The sequence below is a fragment of the Leucopleurus acutus genome (assembly GCF_964270905.1).
Source record: "Leucopleurus acutus genome assembly, chromosome: 6".
NCBI classification, from domain to species: domain Eukaryota; kingdom Metazoa; phylum Chordata; class Mammalia; order Artiodactyla; family Delphinidae; genus Leucopleurus; species Leucopleurus acutus.
In genome coordinates this window covers 37,841,877-37,856,967 of record NC_139149.1, presented here as the reverse complement: position 1 = coordinate 37,856,967, position 15,091 = coordinate 37,841,877, and the positions used below count along the sequence as shown (strand labels likewise).

General features: G+C 46.5%; 1 protein-coding gene across 1 annotated transcript in view; it reads right to left on the bottom strand.

Moving 5' to 3' along the window:
* KIF5C (kinesin family member 5C) overlaps positions 1 to 15,091 on the bottom strand; it is a gene marked incomplete at both ends in the record, with an annotated part of 148,726 nt that overhangs the window by 10,192 nt on the left and 123,443 nt on the right. Inside the window, 6 exons of the mRNA XM_082840740.1 lie at positions 1,249 to 1,309; positions 1,683 to 1,784; positions 3,623 to 3,732; positions 4,686 to 4,762; positions 7,113 to 7,230; positions 10,915 to 11,103. Of these exons, the coding sequence (XP_082696866.1) occupies positions 1,249 to 1,309; positions 1,683 to 1,784; positions 3,623 to 3,732; positions 4,686 to 4,762; positions 7,113 to 7,230; positions 10,915 to 11,103 (657 nt within the window). The remainder of the gene's footprint in view (positions 1 to 1,248; positions 1,310 to 1,682; positions 1,785 to 3,622; positions 3,733 to 4,685; positions 4,763 to 7,112; positions 7,231 to 10,914; positions 11,104 to 15,091) is intronic.

The window sequence follows — 15,091 nt, the reverse complement described above, 5'->3', positions numbered from 1 at the left end:
CCCACATCTGGCTTTGAGGAGCAGCTAACACTGGCCCAGCGGCCAGAGTGCAGCCTCGGGTCCAGCCCTGATCAACCACTTGCCTCCAGTCTGGGGTCACCGAGTTCTTGGATTCAGGCTCAGTCCCACATGAATTCCCATGACGTGGGAATGAAATCAAAATGCATGACTGTATCTGAACAACAGTTTCTCTCTGTTGTCATGTCATGTGAAATGACTCGACATGTTTTCACCAAATTGAGACTGTTTGGGGTGTCTGTCTTCAAACACAGGCTGCGTGGCATTTTGAAGGGCTCTTGAGAGCCCTCGGAGCCAGGCAGCTACCCCCCAGGGCAACTGAGACAGAAGTTGACCAGAGGAGACAAATCCAATGAAAGCACAGAGAAAACTAACCAGGATCTCAGATGGTGAGCCCTTCTTCCAAAGGGAAGTAGATCTGTCACTCTTCTGCCCCAAACCCTGCAGGTCCCAAGGCCCTACCTGGCCTGCATCTCCTCTGGCCTTGACCTCTCTGTGCCTACCTCCTGCCTTCCCCCCTTCTCTTGGTCACATACACATTGACCTCCCTGTTGTACCCCAACATGCCTGCCATGGGCTGACCTCAGGGCCTTGGCACTGGCTGTTGCCTCTCCTGGAAGGCTCCTCCCCCGGACATCCCCATGGCTCCTTCTTTTACCTGCTTCAAGTTCCTGCTTAAATGTCACCTCCCAGTGGGGCCACCCCAAACCAGTACCCCTGCACTTTCTATAACCATCTAATGGAGGTCATGATCTACATCCTTATTTCTCACTGTCTGTCTCCCCCAGGTGAAAGACAGCTTCACAAGGGCCAGCATCTTAACTCTGTTTTGTACTGATGCAACTCAAGCACCTAAAAGCATGCCAGCCCTCAGTAGGTGATCAATAAATATCCATTGATTGTTGCATGGAAGTAAGTCACAACGTACAGAGGCTGTAAAACTGCAGGCACTGATTTGAGTTTAAATCTCAGTCAGGGCTCCATGGTTACAGTCTTAAGGATGGATGGATGGATGGATGGATGGATGGACGGATGGATGGATGGTTATTCACTCTGTTAAGACCAGGGGAATAAATTCTACAGCTCTCATGTTTCCATAGGAAGTTTTATGTTTAAAATGATATTCAAGAAAGGCATGCACAAATAAAATTTTAGAAGAAACAAATTCAAAAGATCATAAACCAATCTGGTCTTTGAGACTAAAATGAGTTGGGAAACACATCAACATACCACTGTCTCCTCCAGCCCTTTGAGGTCCTCTCTGGCTTGTTCTCTTTTATCATTGAGCAATCTAAAAAACAGAAAGGAACTGTGAACCACCAAAGGGGCATCAGAGATTCTTACAGATACCATTTGCATCTGCAGATAAGTCAACAAAACAAACCAACTCACCCAAATGGCCACGGTCTGTTTTTAAATTGGCCTGACCTAACCTGAATATTTGGGTATCTGAATCACCAAAGTAGACTTTTTAAGACTTTGCAGGGTGGTGGGGGGACTTCCCTGGCAGTCCAGTGGTTAAGACTCTGCGCTTCCACTGCAGGGGGCATGGGTCCGGTCCCTGGTCAGGGAACTAAGATCCCGCGTGCCGTGCAGTTGGCAAAAAAAAAAAAAAACTTCGAGAGGATGAGAGAAAACAGAGGAAATATTTAAAGCACACTCACAAGAGCTTTTCCAGTTTCATTTCTCTCTCTTGGTCCTCTATTTTCAGCTTGTTATAATCAGAACTGAGCTTCTCCTGTTCCAGTTGCAGTTTCTGATTCAAACTGAAATGGAGAGGAAAAAGCAATACATTCCACATCAGCCTGAAATTCTGAGTCATGCTGCTAAAGACGTGGTTCTGTTCTAACCCCATTAGCCCTGTGCAATAAAGGCGGCAATTCTGGAAGATTTGGAGGGATCAGAGAACAACCTCACAGCTTCCTTCCTGCCCAAGTGAAAATGAAATTTCTGGGAACATCTAAGAGGCATGAAACATAAGGCTTTAATAATGTATTTATAGTTGGCTTGCGCAAGAGCTTCGGGAGGGAAAATAATGAGATGGGAAAGGGGCCGATATTTTAAAACAGAAAAACAGAGCCCAGTGAGAGTTCTGCTTTTCTGCCCTACAGATGGTACACACGCACTCCCAGAACCTTATTTGGCCACTTTGACCTTCCCTTCCTCTCTGGTCTGACGCTCCAAAAACACCCCCTAAATCTAAATCCCTGGCTGACACAGGGACAGTTCTGTTCTGTGAAGTCTTGGGGGCGAAAGGGGGCAGTGGGCAGAGAGGGGAAACAAAGAAAGTCCAGGGGCTGTTGCAAAAAAGAAACTCACCATCCAGTTGGGGGTATTTGGTCACCATTTATATCAGCCCGGTCCTTCTAAAACCTTTCATACGGCCATGCCTACATGACTGTAGACAACAGATTATACACTCTCTGAAGGAAAACCCATGTGAAACGCAAAGGCTAAGGAAATGTCCCCACTTGTCAACTGACTCAGAGACCCTCCATCTCTCTCACCTTCCTTCCCTCCCCTCCCCTTCCAGCTGAACAATCTGAGGGTGATTCATCAACTAACAAATAAGAGTCACACTTACAGGGGAAAGCTCAGCGTAAGTGGGAGCATGGGGGTGGACCAAAAGAAGGGGAGCGGCGATGCTAAGTGCTTTCCTAGGGAGACTGTGCACAGAGCCCCGTCACATCATTTACATCTTTACTTTTAAAATGCAAATGTGCTGTGTGAGTATCGCACGGACATCGAGAGAGAATTAAACTCCAACTCCAGTTTGATTCTTGTTTAGCAGTGTGACCCTAAGGAAATCATTGAAGCTTGCTTCCCATCTAGAAATGTTTCTTCATCTATAGAAACAGAGAGGAGGGAACCTTGAGTCTGGACCTGGGGTGGCGGGGAGGAGGAAGACAGGGGAGGAGGGTGTCAGTGGGTGGAAGCTTATTTCAATATAATTGGTTTTCTTATGTCTTTAATTGGGGGCATTTAAACACAGCCTGGGGACTTGTGTTGATGAGGCGGGAAGGTGAGAGGAGTGGGGAGGGATAATTACTGAGCAGGGGGCTCTTCAGCAGCTACAACAGGAGAATGGCCTTGAGCCCAGCTGCAATGCCCTCGAGCACAGACAGACACACAACAGCACGGGTCCCTAAGGCGTGTGCCCCTGCGAGCAGGTGTCTCTGGGGTGTGCAGTGTTCAGGTATGTGTTGGGCTGAGGCAGCGGGAGCTGACTGTCTTCTCTGGAGCATTTCTTAACCCATCAGAAACCCTGAATCAGAACCAATTCAGGGTCTTTGGGGGTCTTTTTCATCCTCTCATAGGAACAGCATCCCCACCTTCTGAGGTATGTGTCTGCCCAGCTGAATCACCAACGTGCCCCTGCTCCACAGGGACCAGGCAGGGCAGCTGGACCCGCCTGCCACCTGCCCACCAGAGCCCCCGGAGGCTCGGCTCCAGTTGGGGAGCAGACCGCAGAAGCATCACGTCCAGCTCGCTGAGGCACCAGGGCAGAGCCCAGGGTCCATGGGGCGGGGAAAGCAAGAGACCTCCAGGCTGGCCCAGGGGCCGTGTCTGCCCCAACGCCCCACGAGCCCCCAGGCCAACTCACTCCCGAATCTCATCGATGATTTTCTGCTTCTCCTCGATTTCATCTCGGAGTCTGGACAGCTGCTTCTGATGAGCTTCCCGGTGGCTCTCCATCTGCTGCTCCAGCGCCTTCTGCAACCCAGGCCGGGAGAAATGTATCAGCCGCTCGTTGGCTCTCAGCCGGCTCTGTGACAAAGCCCTTGTTCGCTGTCTCCTATCCCACATCCCTCAGCTGTCAGATCCCCAAACCGGGGCCCTCAGAACCCACCGTGCTTTACAGGGATAACAAAACTCAAGGATCTGTTATAAAACTGAGTGGTCCCTACGGGCAAAATAGCCCATTCCCTGAGTAAAGGGTCTCCCCCTGACCTTCTATAGCTCATCTGAGCCACACGGCTTCTCTCGCCAGGTCAGTCAGAGGGCATGGACCTCTTACCACCTGGGTGACCTCAGACAAGCCATGGAACCTGTGGGGGTTGCACTTCCTCAGCGGAAAATGTAGATAATTTCCCGGCCCTGCCCACAGCATGGATTTACAGTGACAGTCAAAGGAGACCTTTCCACCAAAGTGACGCAGACCCAGGACAGGGGTTTGCCTAAAGCTAATCAAAAGTTCCACATTTTCTCCTATTTCATTGTATCCACCTAAAAATCTTATTTCCCAATCATCTTTCCCACTTTTCCTTTTCTGTTTAAAATGTGACCAAAAATAAAGATCTCTATGTTAAAGATGAAAACTCAAATTTGGGCTGTTTCGGGCGACCATTCCTGCAGAAGTTCTGCTGAGTGGCCCCATGCAGTGACTGGAAGGTGTGCTCTCTCCTTCCTCGTCTTGAACGGGAAGAGAAATGTACCAACACAACATAACTACTATCTACAGACACCTCGGGATTCCCGGACACCTCCACCTCCATCTCATTGCTAAGCCCAGCCACACTCTGCGAGCAGCTCTGATGCCCAGCCCCAGTCCCAACCCGCCTCCCTCCTACCCTGCCACACACATCTCCGGAGGAGTTGGATTTTCCTAGATCAAGCAAATCCAGTCCAAACATGGGCTGGGCTTCTGGAATGGGCTGCACACACACCTTCATTTCCTCAGCGTCCTGCAGCCGGGTCAGATGTTCCTTTTCTTTATCCTGGAAGCTGACTTCATGCATTTTTTCTGTTTTGGATTTTAAACGATGATTTAAGATTTAACTGGCAGGACTCACATCCAAAAGTAAAAATTAGAAAACGAAAAAAGAATGGGGTGAAACATCAGCTTATCTAACCAATTACAACCGTGGTATAAAGGAACGTGCCTCTGAAGGAGGACTTCCGGCTTTTTAAATCAAGGCTGATCTCTCCTGGGAGATTATCGAAGTCCCTCGGGGACAGTGGCGATTGGAGGGGAAGTGCTAACTTGGAGCGGTTACGCTGCAGCTGACCTAGCTGTCACCTCACGCCTCGGAGGACTGGTTCCCCGCCAGGCCTGGTGAGCTACTCCTGGGCAGCACACATAAACGTGCTTTGTCAATGATAACGAGCTCTGCTAATATTAGTGGTGTTTGGATTCGCGCCACTATTAGAGTTTCGGAAAGAGCTAATTTACCTCCCATGGTATTCTCTAAGAATCTGGAGCAGGAAAACAACCTAAGGATAGGCACAAAGAAAATAGAAATATAAAAGGACACTCTGCAGACTAAACAGGAAGGCCACGCCTCGTACTGGGGGCAGGGCTGTTATGTGGCACACCTCTGGGAGGGAGGGACCAGTCCCATCCTATTCTTGGTCAGTGGCCCTCCCTGAGCACAGCCCGAGGTGGAGGGAGCAAAAGCGTTTGGGACAGTGACATTCAAGTCATTAAGTATTCTCTCTAGTCTGTTTCACTTCATTTCAGCTCTTCTTGCTTTGATTCCATTTCCACTCAGTGGCACCACTGCAGAAGCCATTTACCAGAGGGAAAAGTTCTTTTCCATGTCAAGTTTTGGGTGGAGCGTTCTGTTCCTAACACCCCCTATGACATAAAGAAAACCTTACAAGGTCAAAGTGGGGGTGAGTGTGCTCTCTTTCATCGTTAATTTACTTTGGCATTTGAAGCAACATGTATTTACTGGGCAAATGACTCTACAACAATAAAGGACATTAAAAAGGATAGCATCATCGCCAATCCTATTATCCTATCAAAACCATTTCCTTTCAAATATTAATTTACAGGCCTTGGAACATAGCATCTATTGATTTTTAAATGTTATAACCACAGTAAAGACGAAATTACATATTATGATGTTTAATCTAATGCATTATAAGCACTGCTGCATGGCCTTCATCTCCAAGATGAAAAAAATTGTTCTTTTAAACAACATACCATAGTTCATTTAACTCTTGGACATTTAGGTGGCTTCCTTTCCTTTTTTTTTTCACTAGTATAAATAATTCTGCAATGAATATATGAGATTTGAGGAGCAAAAGGTATGAGAAGTGTTAGAATTATTAATATGTATTTTCAAAATGCTTTCCAAAGGGACTCTACCAGTTTTCGTTGCAACTCATAATATGATCTGTGTGTTCCCGTTTCACCACAACACCTACATTCTTAATCCTGTTCTGATTTCTACATTTCTAGTCATTTCTCTCAAATCTCTTCTATTTATTCACATTCATTGAGTGCTTCCTATGTGTTGGGCACTTCCCTCAACAAAGGGGGTCAGGAGGCTGCCTGGCAAAGGAAAAGCTTGTTCAAAGGATGAGGGATGGGGCTTCCCTGGTGGCACAGTGGTTGAAGGTCTGCCTGCTGATGCAGGGGACACGGGTTCGTGCCCCAGTCCGGGAAGATCCCACATGCCGCGGAGCGGCTGGGCCCGTGAGCCATGGCCGCTGGGCCTGCGCGTCCGGAGCCTGTGCTCCGCAACGGGAGAGGCCACAACAGTGAGAAGCCCGCGTACCGCAAAAAAAAAAAAAAAAAAAAAAAAAAGGATGGGGGATGCAGGTAAGCCATGGGTGCAAGTTCAGGCTTTATATTAAGAGCAACAGGACACCAGGGAAGGGTCAGAGGCTTGGGGTTGGACACGAGGTAGAACTTGATTTTGGAATCCTCCTTTGGAATACAGCACAGTGGTCAGCCTAGAGCAGGCTGGAGATGAGCTCCTCGGTAGATGGACATGGCCACAATTCTTAACTAGGATTAAGGACAGCGACAGTGAAGACGGAGAAGAGCAGAACCAGAGAAGCCCCTGGCAGGTCGAATGGACAGGCCTTGGGGACAGACTGGACGCAGGAGGTAAAGAAGGGAGAGGATTCTGACTTGGGCAGCAGGGTGGACTGAGGGAAAATGGCAAGAGGAGCAGATATGGGGTGGGGGCAGTCTTCTAGACGTTTCTCTCCCCTCCCCGCCCCCGCCCAATTATGCCATTGTTTTCAGTAGACCTAGAAATGCTTTAATCGAGCAAAATTAAACATCATGAGTCCAGCCAACCAGAGAGTGTCTGATTTAGGCTGAGAGTCAGACACCTGCAAAGCGGTCAGTTACTCACCTTGGGCTCGGAGCTTGGCCAGCTCTTCACTGAGCGAGTCTTGGGACTCTTCCAGCTGCCTCCTCTTCTGCTCCATGTTCTGCATGTAGTCTGTCAGGGATTTGATCTTGGCTTCATGCTTTAAACAAGCGAACAGATAAAAGGGAGCAGTGAATGACTAGCAAGTGGCCACCCTGGCTCGCCCGGGACTGTCTGATGGGACAACGCAAGAGAGGAGGAGTTCTTGAGTCCTTTTTCTGAGTCCCAGCACCCAAATGGTGCATATTCTGCCCTTTGTTTGGGATCTGTCCTTTTTCTTCCATGTGCTTCTCTGCTTCGTTCCCCACAGACCCACTCATGGCCGTGCCCTTCCTCACTGTCCTCTTAAGTGAGATACCGAAGCCCAAGCTGCTTTTCCTCCTTACAGAAAACAGAGTGTGCCGGAGAGAAAGGGACTGGGAAAACGTCCAGGCTGAGGGCTTCGTTCTTTGAAACTGCACCTCTGGATTTCTTTTTTGGAACTCAAATATGATGTCTTTTCTTTTTCTGTCTCTCAAACGCACCGATTCCTGTCTCGGGGACTTTGCATTTACATTTTCCTCTCCCTAGGAAGCTCTCCCCAGCACCCTCCCAGACATGGTCCTGGCTGGAACCTTATCACTCAGGCCCCGACATTTTCTTATAGCACCTAACTTCTGCTTGATTTATCTATTTTTTTTTCCTACTTGTTAGCTCCATGAAAATAGAGTTAATAAATAATAATGGTGTGAATGAATGAATGAGAGCTCGTGACTGACTAGGGACAGTCGTCACTTCTAGGCAGATGGAAATATGCAAACACTCCCCCCTCCAGATCTACAGGGTTCATATTTAGGCAGGAACACTCTGGAGACTGAGCTCTAATCTAACGAAATAACCTCTGGGAAATGGGACCCTGTTGGAACAGTTGTTTTATAAGCATAGCTTTTGGTGACAAGGATGAGTGTAAACAAAGGAGATAACAGCATTTTAGCTGGAAATATTTTGTCAGATTCCTTAGATCATGTCAGAAAATAAAGAGGCAAGATTTCTCTTATTTTGAACCCCAGGCAGTTATGGCTGAATCTTTGGCTTTATGTAAATTGTAGCAGAGTACAAAATAGCACCTAATGGAAAACTGTATTTGTTGCTAATGCAGAAAGCACTGCCTAACTAAAACCGCCCTAATATTCTTGACTCTGATCTCATATACCCTGAGTGAGTGTCACTGTAAGATCTGGGCAACTGTCCTGGGCCCTACACTTTAGAGCACCCCACTTGGGCGGTCCTCTGGCTGCATCCCACTCCACTGAGCAAAGTTCATATGCCAAGGGAGCGTGCCCACCTGGAGCCCACATCCTCTTCTAGACCACAGTGAGTCTGGGAAACTAGAAACTCCTTACGCCAATGGCCCTAAGGCCACTCCCAGGACCAGCAGTGTAGCTCCCATCATCCATTTACATAGATTACAGCTGACCCAGTTACACACTTCCATCAGTTCACAGAACGTGCAGAAGGGACTCGACTTGGACATGGAGGCTGGTACATCCAGATGGAAGGAGAGACACTGGGCTGCAGGCCGCAGGGCCTCTGTCTGTGCTCTTGCCTTGGCCTCCAAATATTAGGGGCCTCCGGAAGCACATGCTCTCAGTGTAACAGGTGATCTGGAAATCAGACTTGAGGTGTACCATGTCCTAATGTTTAGTGTTTTTCCTCTCAACTTTCACAAATTATAAAAATGTCAAACAGGGCTTCCCTGGTGGCACAGTGGTTCAGAGTCCGCTTGCCGATGCAGGGGACACGGGTTCGTGCCCCGGTCCGGGAGGATCTCACATGCCGTGGAGCGGTTATGCCCGTGAGCCATGGCCGCTGAGCCTGCGCGTCCGGAGCCTGTGCTCCGCAACGGGAGAGGCCACAACAGTGAGAGGCCCGCGTACCGCAAAAAAAAAAAAAAAGTCAAACAGTAAAGCAAATACAGAAAAAGTAGTATAAATTTCACCCATGAACCACTCTAATTTATTAACCATGTTCCCCTATATTCCTGGTCTTATCTATATGAATGCCTATTTTGCCAAGTTGCAAGGCATAGCATAGATCTGTAACTCAGCATTTTCATTTTTACTTAACTTTATATAATTATACTTTCCAAATGACTGGTTTTTATCAGTTTTTTGTAAGAGCTGCATAAATCCTTCCATGTCACTTTATGTTATTAGTCTCTCAATAGATAGTTGCCTATTTTATTTAATTAAAATGAAAGTAATACTGCACTAAACATCTTCCATATAAATGCTAATATTTTTAATCAGGGAATGATAATACCATATGAAATGAAAAATTTTCATTATCAATGAAAAATGCTATAAGTGAAATTACTGGACCAAAGTATACTTACATTTTTATGGTTTTTGATTCCCAAGGTCCTTTCCAAATGGACTGCCCAAATTATACTTTTCTCAATAAATTTCACTATCACACACCAGCACTGAATAATCTCTCAAATATTAATACATCTTTGCTTATTATGTTATTTATAAAATGGAAACTTGATGTTTTAATTTGCATCCCTTAGATGATTATGGTAGGAGACAAGGAGATGGTTCTATGATGACACATCCCTATGTTTAAAAGCGTACAGGATGAAGTATGCTTTTGTCTGTTTCTCAGCACTGTCTGATGCGCCATTCCATACTGGTCTCTGTTTACCCCAAATGACTTCAGCTGTTTTAATACCTGGGCTAAGGCAGTGAGGAGCACACACTGGACCACTCACAGAAGCCTCAAGCCCAAACACCAAGCTCAGGTATCAGTGGCAGGTCAGAAACGAGGCTGCTATTTTCTGAAACCACCTTACTAAAATGGAAATACCCTTCTAATGGAAGAAGAGTAGCCTTACTCATTGAGGGGATGACATATGCCCCAGGAGCTTGAAGATTCCTTCAAGGCTTTGAGTTCACACACAGTTTGGTTCGAGTCCCAGCTCCGCCTTTCACTGGCTATCTGAGTTTGGACAGTATATTTAACCTTTCAAGTCTCATTTTCCTTATTTAAAAAAGCAGGAACAATAATAAAACCTGCAGGCTTCCCTGGTGGCGCAGTGGTTGGGAGTCCGCCTGCCGATGAAAGGGGCACGGGTTCGTGCCCCGGTCCGGGGGGATCCCCCGTGCCGCGGAGCGGCTGGGCCCGTGAGCCATGGCCGCTGGGCCTGCACGTCCGGAGCCTGTGCTCCACAACGGGAGAGGCCACAGCAGTGAGAAGCCCGCGTACAGCAAAAAAAAAAAAAAAAAAAAAAAAAGAAAAGATCAAGTAAGAGAATGCACGTAAAGTGCTTAACATAGTATATGGTGCGTTGTAAGCACTCAGTAGAATGTTAACTGCTACTACTATTAATAATAGTAGTAGTGATGGTAGTTTCTGTTGTCCCATATTAAATTGGACCTGTGGTAGAGATTAAAAGACGAAAGAATGTTGTCTTAGCTGATAGGAGTTTTAGATGCCACCCAGTCTTGTCCATTCATTACATATCTCTATCTATCCTACCTACCTACCTACTTAGCTAGATAAAGATATATAGACACATCCTTTAAACAGGGACTGAAGGTAATCCATGTAATTCACACAACTAAACCTAGCCTTAAGAAATAAGCCTGGGCTGTCATTGCCTAGGAGGCCATGGACAAGTCTTACGTAAAGCAAAGTCCATCAGCTATCCCTGTTATGCACCATCGGGCCCCAGTAAGAGCACGGAGGAAGCAGATTTTCCAGAGCACAAGGGTGTGAAATGAGGAAGAAAGGCGTGGCCTACCTGGGAGATGAGCAGCTGGCAGGCTGCCAGCTCCCGCTCACTGGCGTTCATCTTCCTGTTGGAGTCCATCTGGGCGCTCTCGAGCTGTTTACTGCGGTTCACCAGAGATTTAACCTCCGACTTCATCTTGCTGATGTACAGCCGGGCCATGGTGAATTCCTCCTCGATGACTCCGTTCACATCTGCCAACTGAGCACAGGAGGGAACACACTCAACTATGCCTACAATTTCCAGAGGTTCATGGGGGCCCTGAAACCTGTGCATGGGAACTCAAGATGTCTGTGGATTTCTGGTTAAGAAACCCTAATTGGAGGACCACAAGCTGAGAATTTTTCTCTAAAAAGTACTATACGTTCAACCCCAAGTTCTCTGAACCCTCGGGTAAAACTTTCAATTAAAAACCTCTACTGGGGGCTTCCCTGGTGGTGCAGTTGTTAAGAATCCGCCTGTCAATGCAGGGGACACAGGTTCGAGCCCTCGTCCAGGAAGATCCCAAAAGCCACACAGCAACTAAGCCCGTGCGCCACAACTACTGAGCCTGCGCTCTAGAGCCCATGAGCCACAACTACTGACGCCCACGCGCCTAGAGCCCGTGCTCCGCAACAAAGAGAAGCCTCCGCGATGAGAAGCCCATGCACCGCAACCAAGAGTAGCCCCCCGTTCGCCACAACTAGAGAAAGCCCGCGCACAGCAACGAAGACCCAATGCAGCCAAAAATAAATAAATCCTCTACTAACATAATCTTCAATTAACCAGGTTTTTCATTACAACTGATTTTTAGGATAAAAGAGATGATAGAAGAAAAAGACACTGAAATTTTAAAAAGAGATAACTCTGAAGAGGTGTTCCATTCAATGTCTTACACCTTACATCTCTGGAACAGCAGCAAAGCCCAGTGTTCCTAAGGTGACTCTGAGTCCCCATAAGAAGTCAAATCAAAATTTCAATTATGTTCTCTATAAGCTGCTATCCAGAGAGGCAAGCAGTCTAATAGCTTGAATATGTTTCCATAAGCAAGGGTTGAAATAAAAAGGATTTTCTATGTAGTCTTCGATTAAATAAAAAATCTAATGACTAAGAATGTGCTATTACCAAAAGTACCTCTGGATGAAAATTTTCCTGCATAACTTCTCAGTACTACCCATCTGTTTCCCTGCCTCTACCCAACTGTCCCTTCCAAGCACACAGGAATCTAGATCACCTAAGAATAACAATGTAAATCCACCTTTAGAAGAAAAGATTCTGACAACCAGCATTCCTGTACCATCTCATGTTTGTTGTCTAATTTTCAGAGTTCTACTGGAAACAAACACTGCAGCAAGCTACTTGGGATAAAAACCCATTTGCTGAGAAGCAGAGATGGTCTTGAAGGGCAACTGACCACAGGAGCAAAGCAACTGTGTGAATATTTTGTTTAACCACCAGAGGGCATCCTAGCACCTCAGGAGAAAACAAGAGCCCTGTCCAGTACCCAGCCCGTGAACAGAGGCTTCAGTTGGTTCTAAGACAATGATTCCAACTACGGTTTTTTGATGTTCCACAATTTGCTGCCCACTTTTGTCATTATTACCGTCATTAACTCATCGTATGACTATTTTTTCAGTAAACATTTAAGAGCTAGGAATATGGAATCGTGTATCAACTGGAAAATTGGTAGCAGATAGGAAATACGCTAGACAGTGCTGAGTGCCTGTAATTTGGTGTCAACCTTCCCCTAAAAATTCCACAACAGTATTTGTTAAATGACTCCAGTGTCCGTCAACACAATGCAGAATCTATGTTAACAGCAAGAAAATCCACGAGCATCAATATCTGACTCCATCTTACTTTGGTGGAGGTTCTCGCTAATCAGTTAGTTACATTTCTGACTGCCAACGATTTGCCTAGCAACACCACTCCTCATTACATTCCTTTTATAATCCAATACTATGGAGGTAACGGGTGAGAAAATCCCTCCATCTTTAAGTTCGGTTTTGTCCTTCTGCCTTTGTGACTGGTCCAACGTGGAACAGAGATGAGAAGCTCATTCTTTAGCCTGACCAGGTGTGCCTGCTTATTGTCTTTCTGTATAAAGGTAAGGGGACATCCATCTCTTTCATGTGGAATTCACAACCTACACCATCTCCTGGTGGGAAAACATTGCTGAACCAAGAGGTAGAGCATCATGAGCAGGGAACAAACACCTCCTCCTCTAAGGCTCTCCTTAGATGAGGACACTTTGTATGCTATGCCCAGGTGCCATGTGAATCGGGCAAGAGTGAAAAAAATGTACAATAATGGGCTCCCTCCAAAGTGAGAGCTGGATATTTCTTCCCCCAAGCCAGAACCACAACTTCTGAAGCCTACACTTGTCCTAGGAGGTCTAAAAGGAGATTCTGAATCCACACCTGATGGAAAAAAATAATACTCCAAACAAATGGTTTTAACTGTAAGGTTTCCTACCACTTATGAGTTCATATATTTAGTCATGTTTAGTTCCGAGTTTTCAGTAATTCCAGTACATACTGTTATTTCGAAAAGAAGAATCAGAGTTTGCTGCTGCGCTATTATTTCATAACTCTCCCCGGGTCTGACAATGACTCCACTGTACGTACTGGACTGTGCGATCCAGTATGGATGACTAATCCAGCAGAAGAGGCTGCCTCTCCTTCCATCCTGCCTGTATGGAAGGAGCCACCCCCACGCCCACCCCACGACTCTAGAGCATGGAGCAGCTGAGCAAGGTGCCATTTCTAGGTCAAGTAAAAGGTAAGTGAGGTGACTGTTCACATTCTAAGACCTAAAAGTCATAATGGGACTTTAAAAACTCCTTTAAAAAAAAAAGTGCTCAGAATCGTCAGGTTTATTTATAAGTGCAGTACAGAGCTAAGGTATGACACAGTTGCTTCCAAGAGCTTGAGGGGCAAGAGGGGACTGAAGAAGCAAGCTGTCCTGGGGGTGGGGACCCCAGTTACCCTTCTGGCTGGGGACTGGACCTCAGACCCCAGCCCCAGCAGACCCCAGGCTGTGTTGAAGAAGTTGGTGGAAAGGGAGCTGTCGGTGATGAAGACTGACTTCAGACCCAGGATCTGGAGCAGTTTTATCTGCATCTCTGGTCCACCCATAGTCAGGTCCCTGATGGAGCCGGGCCCCAGGGTCTGTGTCACCTGCTTGAACTTCTTCACCTCCACCTCAGCCAGACCTGAGGTCGAAAGAAAATTAGGCAGCTAATCCAATCCATCTCGTTCACTCTACCTCAACCTGCTATTCTGCCTGTGGCTAGGAATCTGGAAATCTTCGTTTTAAAGAAAGACCGGTGACATCGGAACATGAAAGGAAGGGGAGGCTCGCTAATAAACCTGAATAAAGTCAACACTAGGCTCATCTTGTCATCAGCTGCTCTCATCTTGTTTTGTTGACTTAAAGTATTGCCTGGGCTCTGAAAATGTTTCCAGATGTGATTGAGCTGGAGGAATATGGGTTCTTCTGTTTCCTTGCTGTTTAGGCCTGTCATATCCTGGAACTGAGGACTGAGGGAGACTCCAACACCTATCTTTCCCTCTCACCCCAGAGCACTATTAGGAGGGACCTTGTGGGGACCGAACAACATGTTAGGAATAAAAATACAAGATCACCGAAAAAGATTTCCTTGATCTCGTTTTTTTAGATCAAAAGAATTATATCAGTTGAATACTCATAATCAGTAAGAAAAGTATCTGTACCCACAATGACAGATCTAAGAAATATACACATAACTCATGCAATTCCTGAGCTGACAACCTTCAAGATAATCTGGACTCATCTTGCCTTTTTTTTTTTAATTTTACTTATTTATTTGTTTGTTTTTATTTTTGGCTGCGTTGGGTCTTCGTTGCTGTGCACGGGCTACACTTCATTGCGGTACGCAGGCTTCTCATTGTCGTGGCTTCTCTTGTTGCAGAGCACGGGCTCTAGGCACGTGGGCTCAGTAGTTGTGGCTTGCGGGCTCTTGAGCACAGGCTCAGAAGTTGTGGCACACGGACTTAGTTGCTCCACGGCATGTGGGATCTTCTCGGACTAGGGCTCGAACCCGTGTCCCTTGCATTGGCAGGCAGATTCTTAACCACTGCACCACCAGGGAAGCCCCTCATCTTGTCATTTTACAAACTAGGAAAATGAAACCGAGAGAAGTAAAGTAACTTGCCCAAAGTCTCATAAT